General features: G+C 40.9%; 1 protein-coding gene across 2 annotated transcripts in view; it reads left to right on the top strand.

Moving 5' to 3' along the window:
* The first annotated feature begins 4,584 nt into the window (after positions 1-4,584).
* nsd3 (nuclear receptor binding SET domain protein 3) overlaps positions 4,585-17,182 on the top strand; it is a 36,564-nt gene continuing 23,966 nt past the window's right edge. For both annotated transcript variants that reach the window (XM_049578999.1, XM_049579000.1), the window contains exons 1-10: positions 4,585-5,110; positions 8,374-9,230; positions 11,179-11,427; positions 11,540-11,702; positions 11,790-11,944; positions 13,397-14,032; positions 14,114-14,270; positions 14,377-14,477; positions 16,730-16,775; positions 16,878-17,008. In XM_049578999.1, coding sequence (XP_049434956.1) covers positions 8,418-9,230; positions 11,179-11,427; positions 11,540-11,702; positions 11,790-11,944; positions 13,397-14,032; positions 14,114-14,270; positions 14,377-14,477; positions 16,730-16,775; positions 16,878-17,008 — 2,451 coding nt within the window. In that variant the 5' untranslated portion in view covers positions 4,585-5,110; positions 8,374-8,417. The remainder of the gene's footprint in view (positions 5,111-8,373; positions 9,231-11,178; positions 11,428-11,539; positions 11,703-11,789; positions 11,945-13,396; positions 14,033-14,113; positions 14,271-14,376; positions 14,478-16,729; positions 16,776-16,877; positions 17,009-17,182) is intronic.

The following is a 17,182-nucleotide window of genomic DNA, read 5'->3' on the forward strand; positions in this document are numbered from 1 at the left end:
TTTTCTGTACTTGGGTTTGAAATTGTCTCCTTTAAGCCATGTTTAATGTGTGTTTTGGGTGTGTTTTGAATCAACTAAACTTATTAGCACTTCACAGAAAGCTCCTCTAGTGTTTTGGAGGTGTAACTGCAGTGTGACAGATACACCACTGCACAGGTGTAAATGCTCACAACAGCGTAGGCTACGTGTGTAGGGTCTGCCGCACAAGTATAAATCCCACTTGACAAATAGATGGAGGGCCCACTCTCGATGGGGCCCCTCACATCATGGGCCTCACTGTAACTGCTCTGCTTGTACTGTCTATATTTACACCCCTGCATATGTGTTATACCTCATAAAAATACTCTATTATATTGTAGCATGCCAAGGGTGTAGGTTTTGTTTCAATACTGGAGGGCCCCTGCCAGAAAATTCTGAGCATCAACACTTCAGTTTCTGCATTCAGGTGAATTTTTATGCACCAACTTGTGTCTTTTCTGCATTTATTTATGATGTACAGGCCTCTTAATTTTGTCAGAATAAAGGTCCTATGAAACTTTTGTGTTTTTTGTCTATTTTCTTCTCTTATGGCAAAATTATTGAATTTGCATTTGACAGATACCCTAAACTAATAACAGATTATCTCTCCCCTTTTCTCAAACAAAAAAATGAATCCTATATGCCTGAATGGTCTGCCTGTGTCTTATGTTTAAACTGGAAAAAACATGAAAAGTGGTCCAAAAAAGCTGAATTTTACACTCAGATTATAATGCCTAGTCTTAGTAGTATTGTATATATTGTATTGTATGTACACTATGTTTTGGACTCTTTATAATGAGAACCAATGTACAAAACATATTCAATGCACCTCTGTGCAGCTTTCAACCATTCTAATCTCATTTTGGTTTGCTTTCTAAACATATTTGATCCTGAATACATAACCCTCTGTTGCTGCCAGCACACAAGCTGTTTGTATGCTGCCTTTTGAAGCTTTTTACCCCTTGCTAGACAAACTTTGCATCACTCTGCATCAGAAATGCATTACATCACCTGCTGTCTACACTTTAGCCAGACACCCTCTGGTTTCGAAATGCTTTTTGGCATGAGGAAAAATTCCAGAGCATCACTCAAGTGTAAATCATAGTCAACCAGCATCTATCAGGTCTAGGGAAAACGTAGTGTAAAGAGTTGATCCCTAATCAAGTAAAAGTGTTATACTGTATAAGTTGATTAAGAAAACAAAAGCCACATAACCATCATATAACCATGTTCTATGTATAAGGGCCAGTGAGATGCATCTATATGTGTTAAAGCACTGTTATACATGTCAAAGTATTCACAATTATGAATTATGAGCTGATATTGTATCCACACTAAAGAACACACATATAACCTATCATGTTCTGTATAATGATAATACACACACACATTCAGATGTTTGTATTACTTGATGCACATTTAAAGGTTCATAATGCATGAGAGCACATGAGAGCACAAGGGGCTGCATACAGAAAGTCCCTAAGATTCACATGTTTTTTTTTTTAAAAATAAAGTGAAAGTGAATCCAGAGCTGGCGGCACGGTGGTGTGGTGGTTAGCACTCTCGCCTCACAGCAAGAGGGTTGCCGGTTCGATCCCGGGCGTGAGAGCCCTTCTGTGTGGAGTTTGCATGTTCTCCCCGTGTCAGCGTGGGTTCTCTCCGGGCACTCCGGCTTCCTCCCACAGTCCAAAGATTGGAGATTGGGGACTAGGTTAATTGGTAACTCTAAATTGTCCATAGGTGTGAATGTGAGTGTGAATGGTTGTTTGTCTCTATGTGTCAGCCCTGCGATAGTCTGGCGACCTGTCCAGGGTGTACCCTGCCTCTCGCCCGATGTAGCTGGGATAGGCTCCAGCCCCCCCGCGACCCTCAAGAGGATGAAGCGGTTAGAAGATGAATGAATGAATGAATCCAGAGCTAAGGGTGGGAGATTTGAGAAATTCCAGGCTCAAAATGAAAGTGATACACTATTAAAAATGGGCCTGCTCATGATTGGACAAAAAGAAAAAGGTTCCACCAATAGATTTGGATTAAAGTGGGATGGATTAGCAGAAAGAGGTGGAGACTCTACCCTGTCTCTACCAGCATAAAAGCAGACGTGCTGAGAAGTGAGCTTCAGTCCAGCTCCGGGGCTTGACTCATGAGTTGTATGTGTTAAAGCTTGTGAACACATTAAACTCGATTGCATCGGACTCTGCCTGTCTCCAGTGTTTCTTTGAGTATTACTTAGCTGAATCCAAGGTACCAGATCGAGATCAGAGGACAACTGAGAAGCAACGTTGAGGACAAGGTCGGGAGCCTCCAGGCCCAATTCCAGGCACCGATTTTTGCCTCTTCAAAAATCAGGCCAGATATCGGATAAACTGTCATGTCATTGACGTGGGTCAGTGGACAGAGTTTGAGATGGGCTTTAATGTGCAGACAGTGTGGAAACAACAAAAATGCAACAGGAACATTTTCAGGGTGTGAAAAAAGGGGCTGTCTGATCTTCAATGTTTTTAAGACCTAGACAATATATTCTCTCAATCAGCTCCTTATAGTGCGTTTAAGTATTTATAGGCTACACAGCAGAGGCAGGACCATGTCATTTTTTTGCAAGTCACAAGTAAATCTCCCAAGTCAAGACTAACAAGTCCCATGCCAAGTCCCAAATCCTGCTTTAACTTGAACTGACTTGTTGCTTGTTGTTGTTTTTAACCTTGTTTCTTTGTTTCTGCTATTCTATTTATTTTTCTTTAAATCTAACTGTAATTCTAATTTTATTATTGTCAAGGGCGACTGACCATTAAAGGTGCATTATAGGGTGCAAACTGTTGAGTTTTCTACTGTGCATATGATAATAAACTTCCTAATGTGTTTATGCACTTTAAAAAATGCTTTAAAATGTGTATTATTTGTTAAAGTAATTTGCTGGAAGTCATTACATCTCTGTCCTGACCTGCAGATTTTGCCTCTTGCTATTTGGTTTTTCTCAACCACTTTTGTACTTGAATTAAATATCTTTGGTATAATGGTTCAAACTAGTGCTCAGTATAATATAGTCAATTCTTCATGGCTCTCTCCTGCAACTTAACTGGATGCTGTCGGATTAAGTGCATCTGGGGAGCTGAGTGTCAGCTTGCTGGGAGTGAATAGCGTTAATGTGAGTTTATTTAGAGATTTGTGACACATTTTTAAATAACATAGTCTACTTTTTAACGTTTGGGCTTGGGGGAAGGTATCAAGTATTTTCAAGTCAGAAGGCTTGAGTCCAAGTAAAGTCTCGACTCATTTGTGGTAAAGCCTGAGTCAAGTTACAAGTTTTTTTTATTTTGTCAAGTTGAGTCTAAGAAGTCATCAAATTTCTGACATGAGTCTGACTCAAGTCCAAGTCGTGACTTGAGTCCACACCTCTGCTATACAGTAGCCCTTAAATTCCAAGGTCAATTTCAGGTGCCTTAATATAACAGCTCTAGGTAGTATTACCATATCCTCCTAAGACTCCTGTCCTCCTATGAGGACATCACATTTTGGGCTTACTTGACCTTAAACTTCATTCTACTTAACTTAGACCTGTTGTCCTCCTTCATGGACACTTTTTGTGCCATCTAGTGGTAGTGAGACTACAATAAACTAATCCATGTAAAAACAAGATGGCAGCCATCTCTGCTAACTCAGTCTGCAGCCGATCATGACACAAAAGTGGAGAAGGTCCAAAACCTGATCAGATTTTATGGTTGAAACTTGTTTATTTATGATTAATGAACAAATTCCTGATGAGGCTGGCTGGAACATTGTCCAAGACAGCGGGAGGGGAGTCACAGTAGTTTGATATGGCAAAGAATTTGTCCAATTTTAGCAACAGTAACAAGCTAAGACTGTTAATTAGGAAGTACTTGATTGAGGACACTGGGACTTTATTGTTATCTCGTTTGAGGACATTGGGACTTTATTATCATCTTATTTGAAGACATTGGGACTTGATTATCGTCTTATTTGAGGACATCGGGACTTTATTATAATCTATTTGAGGACACTGGGACTTAATTATTGCTGACAGTGTTTAGTATTTCATACTTATGGGGTCTCATTGATCCCAAATAGCTAGGAGAAATTAAAAATGCATACACAACAAAAGTTTAGGTCTCAGGGGGATATAAATACCTATATTACATTTTTTTGTTGATATTGTCCAAAAAGCTTTGTGGTGCCCACTAGGCTAATAGTCTGTGCACTACAGCGATCGGAAAATACAGTCAGAGTGAGACGTCTTTCCTTCCTCGTCCTCTCAGCCACAGATCAGGCGAGGAGGCGTATAAAAGCCAATCAGAGGCGCTGCTGCAGACGTAACGACAGCATCTGCATCATACTGTGATCTGGATAAAATAAGAATAACCAAAACAGTTATTTAATACTGTTAACACTCCTCACCTTAGTGTACCTTATGACACTATTAAAAATATTTGCTTCAAGCTGTCTCTGCTGTTATGCATGTAGTCCTCCCTCAAGTGACACATGACATGAATTTCCTCTTTCATTTCAGTGTAGGTGTGACTTATGTTACATTTGCTCCTCGACACCCTTTTTTGTCCACACTCTCTCTTATTAAAATAGACACCATCGGAGGTGAACTACACATCCCGGAGTGCTCCTCATAACCCCTCCGATCCGGATCTGTGTGATTTTTGGCGCTGAGCAGCTGCAGGAGAGACCGACCAACAGGCCTGGACTAAAATTTAAAAAGAGAAATACTGAAAGCAGGGTGCTTTTGTTGAACTAGAGGAAGAGGGAGCTAGAGATTATTGTTGTTATTATTATTAAGAAAGGCTGCACACTGGAGGGGGCGAGAACTGAACATATCTATCGGTGGCAGGGTTTCTACTAACCGCTCCAGTCCCTACACTGAGGAAGAGCCAGGCTTTGGGATTGGGCAGCAACCAGATAGCGTAACACCCCCTCCTCCTCTCTGTTGAGAATTGCGTTAAAACGAAAAAGGAAAAGGCCTGCGCTTTATCTATAACACAGGGATTTTTTTGATTTTTTTTCTCCTTATATTATTAAACGAGGACCCGTTGCTGGCTGGTGTATGTGTTTAGAATGGGACACGCTGAAGGTATATGTTTCTTAAATGTATATTTCCCTGCATCTCTCGACTCGGCATCAAAATCTGTGCTGCTTCCTTTGCTCTCCTCTTTAGCGATGTTTGCCATAGCCGCTGCCTACTGCATGTTGTTGTCCCCCCCTAGTCTCTGTCTGTTTTTTGGGGCTCGTAGCTAGCTTATTTTCGGACACATTTCTCTCCAAACCGCCATAATCACGCCAGACAATTTGATTTAAAGGGGCAAAGGCAGCCATATTGGCAATGGAACGTTAGCTTAGCCGATGTTAGCTTCCCCTTTCATCTTCTTCCATGTGTGATGCACATTAACGGATAAACAATAACTGGAAACGTTTAGTCGTGTGTGTGTACCGAAACACAAACAACCGTATCCCCTGTTTCGTGTTGGTTTTTCTAACCTTTAAAACATTCCGTATCCTTTTTGAAGACAATCCCCCCTTTGATGCCAGGTAGCTTTAGGCTAACATCGCAGAAAGCTATAAGATCATTCAGTGAAACATTTGTTGTCTGCGCAGTCGGTTTTTAAACATAACCACGCAGCTGTGAGCAGATATTAATGTTTACCACAACACGTATGAACCCTAAAATAACAACACGAGTCGTTATAGGCAGCTAGTGACCGTTAGTTGACACCTTTATGGATGTTTACATCACCGTTATCCACCTTCGCCAACGCTGGGCAAACCTGAGAGTGTTCACACATTAAACCACAATCAGCGGATTAGTCTGTTCACTGTGCGAGCTTTAACTCTTTTAACCTGATTAATTAATCATTACAGACATTAAAAGTGTAAGGTTTAAGAGGCTAAAGCAGGCGGTGGGAGCTGCTCTTTGTTTTGTTTGTGATAGCAGGCCACCATGTGTTTGTGTTGACGAGATAAAAACACTAAATGATCCATAGCAGGGGTGTCAAACTCTTTTTTTAGTTTATGCACAGCCAAATTTGACCTGAACTGGGCTGCACCTGTAAAACCATTGCATAATAAGCAATACATAACACCTCCAAGTTTTACCCTTTCTTTTTGTGTAAAGCAGTACACTGTGAAGACGCTCATCCATTTTCAAATCAGATGTATGTTCAGTTTTTCCACATTTAGTCAGTCTCATCACTGTCACTGTATCACATGTGCATGTCTCCATACTTTTCCACTTTTGTGTAGTAATGCTGGCATCTACACGCCACACTAAAGTGGAAGCCTCTTTAGGAAGTTGTCCCATGCCTCACAAACTATTTAGAAATCTAAAGTTTTGGCAGCACCTTTGCAATAACAGGTTGTTTTGTACTGAAGCTGCACAATGTTGAATACACAATAAGTATTTATTGTTGTTTTTTTCCAGAGAGCTGTACTCTGGTCAGGGTGGAAAAGCCCTGCTCCTGAAACCTGGCACCTCTTAGCCTTTATAGTGCCTCAATATTAGGTGTGCAAATTGGGCTGATCCATAGCTTATGAAAAGAGGCGCTATACAGATTGTCAATGGCTATCGAAGATGAAACCTATTAATCAAAAGTACAAACGGCGTGGTATTTGTTTTGTGTTTTGACAGCTAGTTTGGGATGATTTATGGTAATTTTTGGATGAGATTTTCTCTTGTATTTGTGTAGAGTGTGACCACACAAGTCTGCTCATTATCTGCTTACATTCAGACAGCCCTATGAGTTTATTAGGATGATACGATATTATCTCAATGCCCAAGCCACAATACAATATTGTTAAGTATGGCAATTTTAAACATGTTGTCATATGGCATATATTGCGTATATCATATATTGAGATATATTACCTTGTTTTCCAACTGTAAATTATGTCCCTTAAAGAAAAACTTTGTCAACATTTGTTTTACCTAATAAGATGAACCCTTCAGTCTGTTCATCTCATGTAAATCTTTTTTTTTTCTTTCTTGCAGCAGCAAAATGTATCCAGGTGACTGAAAAAGCTATTGACTTTATTAGTCTAGTAGGCCTACCTAAAGTTTAATTTGTATTTGCAATATTAATAATAATATTAATAATTTATAAAATATAAAAATTGATACCTGACTTTCATGTTTCGATAATGCCAAACAAAATATCACAATTCTATGCTGTATTGACCCCCACCTGTATCAACTATCAGTCTTTTTTAAATATTATTATCAGCTACCCAGTAGATTATTTCATTGCATAGATTAATAATTTGATGTATTCAAAAAAAAAAAATAAGGGCCCATCAAATTTTCTAAGTTAATATAATTCAGTGGCTAGTTTTGTGTGACCAGCAGTCAAATATATATACAATTTATTATTATAGAAAAAAAATAAATCAACAAATATTCACATATAAGAAGCAGGAGCCATTCTTGTTTTCTTGCCAGTTTTGCTTGAAATATTGTTCAATTATTCTACAAATCATTTGCGTTTGATGACATTTAGGAAACACAGTATGTTTTCTCAGGATGGTGCTACATGTCACATAATATCTTATGACTTTATAAAGCATCAAGGCTGATTACCCACCAGGCAAAGCGTGGTAGTGCTTTGGGGCACCTGCAGGCCCCCAGTCCCCTTGTTCACAATTATTTTGTTTGCCACACATGTTGATTTGTTTGTAAATATGCAGCACTAACGCACAGCATCAGCTGGAATGGTACGAGTGAGTGCTACATTCATTTTAAGACACCTTTGGGGGAATTTGCCATTTTATGGGGGGGGGCTGTTTACCAGGAACGATGGAATATGACATGATGCAGCAAAGGTTCTTGGCTGAAAGCAAACCAGGGGTGTTGCATTTGTATGTTATGCAGGCACGTGTGTCAACCCGAAGGCCAACAGTGCTACAGTTTAACATTATTTTGAGGCCCTGACTTAGTTGCACCTATGTCAAAATCTAGTTTTTAAAATTTTAGATTATATTATACCTACAGTACATGCTACATGTTCCTTAGTACATTTGAGTTAAATGAAATCACCACAAACAGAGTTTTCAGGGCCTCTGGTCATAGTCTGCAGTGTGCACTGTCCCTGAAGACACATAGGCAAGAGCTGGCAGGAGCTGTGGGGTCAGTAGGGCCCCACAAAGGGTCATGCAGAGAGAACATTTGGTATATGTAATGTCAAGCTGGTGCTGCACATTGTATAATTCCTCAGGGCTTCGTAAAGGACAAATAAGATGATTTTGAACCAGGTATTGTAGCTGGAAAACACAGCGTGTAGTTGTGTAAGTGATAATGGTTTAATCAGAGCGTGCCTGTGTCTGATTTAATTGTATACGTCTCAACAGGTCCAGTCAAAGAAAAAGACAGTTAAGGATGCAGGAGCCCAACAATGGATTTCTCCTTCTCTTTCATGCAAGGGATCATGGGAAATACAATTCAGCAACCCCCTCAGCTCATTGACTCAGCCAACATCAGACAGGAAGGCACCTGCGACACCGGCAGTGATCCAGGCGAGGATGGTGGTCCCTCCTACGATGCTGCCCTGGATGCAGAGTTTTCCTACCCGCCGTCAGCCTCGGAGGACATGTCGCAGGTCTCCAATGGCTACCCGCCTGGTCTGGGCATGTACGAGCCGCAGGCCAAGTTCTCCATGTACTCACAGTTCCCCAATGGCTCAGCTAATGGCTACGGCGCCATACGGAGCTATGGAGATCACGGTCTTATGCCGGGAGAGGGGACGGTCCTGAGAGGCCCAGGCCTCCAGGAGAGACCTTTGTCTCCTGTTTCCCCACCTCTGCCCACACATCACCCGCACCTCCACCACCACCATCATCACCCCCATCACCACCACCCCGCGCACCATTTCCACTCAAACCCACCCCACATACAAACCCACCCTCACCCACAGAGTCCCCCGCCGCCACCTCTCCCCTCCCAACACCACATGCCCCATACGCCTCACATCATGACCCACACTCTCCCTCCTCCTCCCCCATTGCTCCTGCCCTCCTCCAGTCCTCCCCCCTCACTCGTGGACAGCACCCCGTCTTCTCAGCCCTCCCACGCCCTGTCCAACACTCCTGGTGGGGTGCTGAAGAAAACCAGCTCTCCAGAGATCAAGCTGAAGATCATAAAGACGTATCAGAACGGGAAGGAGCTGTTTGAATCTGCGCTGTGTGGAGACCTGCTGCAAGAACTGCAGGTAACATGTGCATGTTCAAGCTGGTTACACAAACACTCACACAGGTCTGCATCTATCACTGAAGACATAGTCATATCCTTTTTTATGGGTTTTTGAGGTGTGCACTTCAAAGATGCTTTAGTTAGGAAGGAAATTTAATTTTTAAAATGACACTTAATTGTTTTGTTAATTGTCGAGGTGATTTTTCATACAAAAATACTGAACATGCGCTGATTCCATATCAAATCAGATGAGAGAATTAGCACTTTATCTCCGTTTTATCTTATTGTAAATCGAATATCTTTATGTTTTAATTCATGGCAATTTAAAGATGTCGGATTGGGTTCTTGGAGGAAACTGTGATTGACATTTTTATAATTTTTTTGTTTATGTTATCTGAATGAATTATTAATCGATTACTTGAGAAACTAATAAGCAGATAAATCAGTCATGAAAAGAGTCGTTATTGCAAAGAGATGAGCCCATTGATTTCAAACGTTTATTTAAGACTCTGGAAATTGAGAGAGACCCTCATTTTCAGTGCATGAACAAAGATGTACCTAAATAAGTTAAAATAAACACAATCAATATGCCAACCAGTTGACATAGAAATGAAATCATGCAAAATAACAATGTATAAACGCTTAAAGTTAAAACAGTTGATAATAGACACGACATGGAGTGGAGGTATGGTTAAAGGCATTTACTCTCCGTTAAAACAAGATCTGAAATAAGGCATTTGAACAGCCATAATGGCGACAGAGTCCAAGTTTAAGGTCTTTTGCAGATTATTCCATGTATAAGGTGCACTAAGAGAATTACATTTTTCCGAGTTCAGTTCTAAATAAGGGAATGTGGAGCAACAACCTCTTCTTTGAGTGAGTACCAAGATGACATGAGTTCAGATTTAAAAGCAATGAAATAAAGGGTGGAAGTCTCTGTATCAAAGCTTTACAGAGGAATAAAACCAATGTTGGGTGCTAGAGTTGCGTTATTTGTGACCTTGGCTTTTAATCACATCTTGCAGTCTTGGTATAAGCAGGAGTCTCTTGGCTATTTTTTTTGCTCTGCATGCACATCCTTGGGACTACAGTGTTATTTTTAACATGCATATCACTTTAAAAACCTTGCTTTTATTTTGCATGTTTTTAGTTATTCCTGCAAATCAAAAAACTACATCTTAAGATGTTATATGTGATTTCTGCATTCAAACTTTCTACTCAAACACAAAGACAAAGACTATCCATTAAACAAATACTTCTAATAAATTAAATGTTTGACCTGTAAAATGCCAGAAAATAACTAAATGTGCTCATTAGAAGTTCCTAGAGTCCAAGGTGACGTCTTTATCATGCTCGCTTTGTCCAAATAATAGTTACTAACTTAAAGATATTCTATTCAATGTTATATAAAAACATGGAAAACAGGAAGTCTAAACATTGTAGAGGCTTGGACCAGCATTTTATGGCATTTTTTTCTTTAAAATTTCCATTGATGGTTAATGGATTATCAAGGTTTTTGCTGTTTGCGTCGACAATGTGACTTCGACTTAGAATAGAAAACTTAAATGTCCCCACGGGGGCAGTTTTTGGTACAGCACATTTAATAATAATGTAAACACAATTAAAACCCAGAACAGAACAACAAGATGATAACACGTTTCAGCTCTACATATGAACAACAGCACACCTGCAGAAAAACACAAGGCAGTGTAAATTGAACCACAGAAAAATCATGTCACATACTAAATAGAAGTCTAAACTGTCCCATTAAAATTCATATGGAATTGTTACAGTGTGTGTGTCTTGGCTTTCTTTTAATTGTCCTAAGAAGTGGTAGCTGAGGAGCTTGTTAATATTGTAGCACACACAGAGAGATCCATTTTTGAGCTACCTTTTATATAGAAAAGAAAAAAGTTAACTGATGTCTCATCACCACTTTTGTGTTTTTTCTATTTTCCACCCTTCAGAAGGAGTCTCAGAAGAAGGAGGCCACTCAGATGCAGCGCAGACATGAGAGGAAGAAGGAGAAGAGGAAAAAGAGTGCGAGGCTGCAGCTGCAGGTTCAGGAACAGAAGCTGGACCAGGGCCAGGCACAGGCAGGTACCACGGAGCAGACAGAGGACATCCACATCCAGCCCCAGCCGATAGAAACACCCCCAGCCCAGACAGAGAAGCCTCAGAAGACCGTTATCAAAACTGAACCAAAGACGCCAAAGGCAAGAGCGCGACTGTTCACACTTCACAGCAGTTTGAATTCTTTGTATTTTATAGCAGACGTATTTGTCGTTGTTTGGATTTTGAAAGTGACTCGTTCGTGTTCCTGTTCAGGTTCCGAAGGTCCATCATCCGTCAGTGATCCAAGAGACAGGCTTCTGTAAGGAGTTTGTGATAGGAGATCTGGTATGGTCCAAGGTGGGAACCTACCCCTGGTGGCCCTGCATGGTCTCCTCTGACCCGCAGATGAAGGTCCACACTCGCATCAACACCAGAGGTACGGGCCTGTTTTCCTTACACAAACGTTTCAATGTGAAAGAACGTGAACGCCACAACTCGTTTTCCTTCCTCTGTCTCTGTGTAGGTCATCGAGAGTATCACGTTCAGTTCTTCGGCAGTGTGGCTGAGCGAGCGTGGATCCATGAGAAGAGGATAGTGCTGTACCAGGGGAAGCAACAGTTTGATGATCTTCAGGCTGAGACTCTGCGCAAGGCCACAAACCCTGTAGAGAAACACAAAGTATGTATGAATGCATCTTATGTCTCATTTCCACTGCATGATTCAACTCGTTTTACTTTTGGTATCAGGTCCTTTTCTATATTCGTTTTCTATTGCGGATAGTACCCCCTCAGTGCAGGCGGGATTCTTACCTTATCACCATAGCGACGCTGTGTGAAACTGTTGTGAAGTCATTTTCAACGCTACACTGAATATTTTAATCGACAACCAACCAGAGAAACGTCTGCACTTTATTAGTTGTACAGTGTAGTGTATGTAGTGTCAGGGTGGCCACAGGTCCTTAAAAAGTCTTACAATGTGTTACATACACATTACTAATAAAAGGCCTTAAAATATTTAAGTGTCTTAAATTAAGATTGGATCGGTCTTAAATGTTTCTTAGTCACTTGCTGCAAGAATTTGGGGTGTTGGCACTACAGGAAACATCATTGTAACAGGAGGGAAACACTGTTTGACGGGGGAGCAGACTTTAGCACAACACCTGTATGCATGCAAAGCCCCTATTTTTGTTCCCTCTACACATTTAAATAACGCATTCTGTATATTTGAATTTAGTTTATTTTTTCATTTTTTACCTATTTCAAAAGAATAATTCACAGCTCTTCAGCATTTTCTCTTCACTTCCTATCCACAAAATGACCTTATTTACTCTGTAAATGAATGACTTAATTGACTTTTATTGCTGTTATCATCGCTGGTGAAATTATTAGACACCTTTTCAAAAGAGTAGAACAGTACAACAGTTTCTTTTTCTAAACCCCCGTGCATTCACTAAATAACTTGCCGATGTGAAGGTCTCTTTTTCAAATAACCATTTCAGTCATTGTGAGTCATTCCTATTCAGTACCTGGTATCTTTTATATCGTCAGGGTGATTTACAAGCACAACAATTTAATCTCGTTGTTGTCTTGAAAACCAGTGAGAGCTGCAATGATTAATCGATTAGTGTTCATCTATTAAATTAATCAACAGTTAATTTGATTGTTGATTGATTGTTTGGTATGAGTATTTTTTTAACTCAAAATTCTCTGATTCCAGCTTCCAGTGAATATTTTTTGGTTTCTTTATTTCTCTGTGACAGTAAATTGAATATCTTTTGGTTGTGGACAAAACAAGACTTTTAAAGACATTATTTTGGGCTTTGGGAAACACTGATTGACCTTTTTTTACATGTTATAGACTAAATAACTAATCATATATAACCAAGAAAATGATTAACAGATTAACCAACAATGAAAATAATTGTTATTTGCAACCCTTAAAACCAGTTAAATTACCATTATTAAAAAAAAAAGATCAATGCAATGCAAACTATGACACTGTTTCAAAATGGTCCAGTGTGTTATGTGTCCATACATATTTGGGTAAGCTGATATTAATAATATTGGTTCTGCGGTCTGAAGAATAAAGTTCACCAGTTGTTTTGTATCTTTGTGATGTTTTCTCCTCCAGCTTCTGAAGCCTATCCCTCAGCGGGAGCGTTCTCAGTGGGAGGTTGGTGTGGGTCACGCCGAAGACGCCTTCGTGATGACGCGGCAGGAGCGAATTGACAACTACACCTTCATCTACGTTGACCCAGACCCTAATGAAGGCATGCCCAGCAAGAAACCCAACATTAGGGCTGAGAAGAGAAACCGGCGCTCCAGCGGGTCGGTCAGCAAGAAGGAAGAGGGAACCGTGAAGTCACCAGAGAGAGAGCAGCCGCCGCGAAGGCTGCTGCCACGCAGGCAGTGCAGTGTTTCAAACACAGAGGACAACACAAACTCCCAGGCTTCAAATGAAGAGAAGAACCAGACCAGAGGGGGGGACCAGCGTAAGACCAGTTCCCCGAAACGGAACGCTGGTTGTGATGCACGAGCACAGCAGGACTCGCCGCCACCAGTCAGGGCCTGGAAAACAGCGGCCGCCAGGAAGTTGCTGCCTCTATCCATCACCATGAAGCGGCTGAATGTGGAGATCACAAAGTGTGACTGGCCTCTCCTGCAGAAAAAAGCAGCTGCATCTCCAAAAAAGGACCGAGAGGAAGAGAAGGAGGAGAGAGTGGAGAGAGAGGCCCGGCAGCCCGACCTGGGGTACTGCTCACCTGAGGTTGGTGTAACACATGCAGACAGAAAAATGTAGAATCTGAGGTATCCTGACAGGATATTCACACGCTGATGCCTTTAACAGGACAGCAGAGCTAAACCTGAGCCCAGTCCAGAGGAGGAGGAAGACGGGGACGACGGGGAGGAAGAGGAGAGGAGAGGCTCCCCCGCCAGTCGGAGGAGTGAGGAGGGAGGAATGCAGCAGACCTCCTCTCCTGGATCACACCACAGTAGTCCACATGGTTGGTAAAACACAGACATACAGGGTGTATTTTTTTTCTGCTGATGAATATTTGATGTGTTGTGAAGTCGGTAGGAGATACAGCTCAGTGTTTTTTGTGTCTTCAGGTTCTCAGGAGAGGAAGCTGCAGCGACGGTCAGTCAGGAGCAGGTCTGAGTCAGAGAGAGGCAACGATCCCGTCCCTAAGAAGAAAACCAAAAAGGAACAGGTATCAGTCCTCCGCAGATAAACTGGTGTTCAGACCAGAGAAATAGAATGAGTAGAAAAGACATTGAATGGCTTGCTATTGTTATTGTTATTTGACTCATACAAAAAAAACTGCATTTGTTGTTAGTTATTAAATCAAGTTTCAACAAACGTGAAATTTGTGGCAACAAAAGAAACAGGAGACTGTGAACAGAAAATCCTGCACACCACCCTTGTTTAGACGTTTTGGTCGTTTGTTGCATGTCATATCCTTCTTTCTCCATGTTTGTTATACATTGTATTTTTTCCCTGTATTGTATCATATATTGGCAAAATTGCACAAAATATAATAAAGAATGCAGAAGGCATTGGTGTGGGAGTATTTAAGGTACTGGTTTGACAAAAGGTGTTCTGGGTGTCCCTGAGAGGAACTGTAACCCTGGGAGCTCCCTCATAGAAATAAAATGAGATGCCTCCAGTTTATTTCTATGACATACCTTCACAGGATTTTTACTGTTTGCATTTGACCGCCAGTAGGAACCCTGAAGTGATGTACTGTAAGCCAGCTGTCAAAGATTCCTATATTTCACTTTGATGATTCAAAATCGCATTGTATTTCCCCTGTTGCATATTAGCTCAGTAAATCCTGGACTTTACTGTAAGTCCATTTGTCTGTGTTTACTTCAGTTTTTTCTATACAAATTGTGTTTTGTGTTGTCTGTTTACACAGCTAACAGGTTATTTAAAAATGGCTGTTGTCAGTGCTGCATGGGCTCATGTGTTTGACCAATCAGTGTACACTTACATCCCCTTAGGGTTTCTCTTGTACTGGGAAAGTACCTACTCTGAAATAGGAGCTAAAACTTCCCTCTAAGCAGCAGTCTAAGAGCTACGATTGTTCCTAGTTTTTGCAATGTGGACACAACACGCATGTTTGAATCTGTGTTTTAGGAACCCCCCTTTCTGTTGTGTCGGCACTGTGAGAACTACGAATGATGGTAGTTCTTAGAACGTCCCTTTTTAAGGGACTTTTTTTAACCCCTATTTCAGAGTAGGTACTCTCTCAGCACAAGAGGAACCATCAGTGACTTAGGTGTATGGTGTTTTGTCGAACACATGAACCAATGCAGCACCAGCAACTACCATTTTTAAAAACCCTTTAGCCTTGTAATAAACAGACAACACAAAACAAAAATAACAACTTGTAACAGAATTTCTTTTAGAAGAAAACATGGACAGTGGACTGACAGAGAAGTCAAGGCTTTACTGAGCATATATGCAATGCAAAGCAAAAGTGACGCTGCTATACCAACCTCTGGCGGGCTTATGGTACGTAACTTAAGCTTTCCTACTACCGTTGTGAATGCAAACGGTAAAAAAGGCCTTGAGGGTATGTGGTTGTATTTGGAAGCTCCTTAGTGGGCAGTTCCTCTCAGGAAGTCTTCAGAACTGTTGGTCTGAAAACATCTAATAAAAAGTGGGCCTCCTCCGGTCCAAAAACACCTAATGAAATATGTTCTGGAAACTGTTTGGAGTAACACATTCATGAGTTTTAAGGCTTATCAGATGCTGCACAGAGGTTTGCAAATATTAAGAACGAGTATTTTACAACACTGAAGAGTTTCATAGCAATAATATTTTTTCCTTCTGTGGTGGAAATTTTGTCTGCTTCATGCATATAATTGTATTGTTTCATTCTTCACATTTGTTTGTGTGTGACCTTTGCATTCCCCTTTTGTAAACATCTGTCGTTACTTGACATCAAGAGATTTACATTCACTATAATCTCGCCTTCAAAGACAGTCCATTGACTTCTCTTATGTAATCAAGAGAACATAATTAAAACAGGAAAGCCCAAGAAAGCTACAGCTGATTTCTCATCATCTTGTCATGTGAGTGTAGGTATAAAGATGCCCTGTATTCACTGTTCTGGGCACAAACTCTAAACTCTGAGTTCTGAGCCTGAGGTTGCACCTTCTCTATAGAGAATAAACGAAGCTGTTCAGTCTTGTTTGCTGACTCTCAAGCAGATCAGCTAAAAATTACACTTCACTGAGTCAGTTGTCAGATAAATGTTGGAATTACTCTGTTCACCTTACAAAGTTATCTACCACTCCTGTTCTTAAATGTATGTAATGTAATTTTGACTGCATTATTGTACGCAGTGTTAATGTCGGTTTGAACATGTCCTTTGTGCAAAATTTCTTAAAACTAACCAGCTACCACCTGAATCAAAGTTAGCCCCACAATAACCTAAACTTCCATGTTTAACAGGCTGAGATGGCTCCTGAGACCACACTGAGGACTGGTTCACAGAAAGGTATGGGATCCTTCTTTCATGCCTCCTGCAAAACCTCTGTGATGGGAACTCCTAAAAAAAGGGAAATTCATCTTTTTGATCGACCCCTGTGTGATCCTCCAGGAGCCAGTGAGATCTCAGATGCCTGCAAGCCCCTGAAGAAGCGAAGCAGAGCGTCAACGGATGTGGAGATGGCTTCTTCTCAGTATAGAGACACCTCTGACTCTGACTCCAGAGGCCTCAATGACCCACAGGTAGGTTAGAAAACATGTATACACACACACACACAGAAAAGTACTGTATTTCTCCTGCACACAAAATTGTGTAGACGTACATCCACATGCAGATGTCAGAATAAACAGAGTATGTCTTGGTTCCTGGTGGGGTAGTGCCTTTGTTGTATGTTTTTAAAGCCCTGACAAAGACCT

The sequence above is a fragment of the Epinephelus fuscoguttatus genome, linkage group LG6 (genome assembly GCF_011397635.1).
Source record: "Epinephelus fuscoguttatus linkage group LG6, E.fuscoguttatus.final_Chr_v1".
In the NCBI taxonomy this organism is placed as follows: Eukaryota; Metazoa; Chordata; class Actinopteri; order Perciformes; family Serranidae; genus Epinephelus; species Epinephelus fuscoguttatus.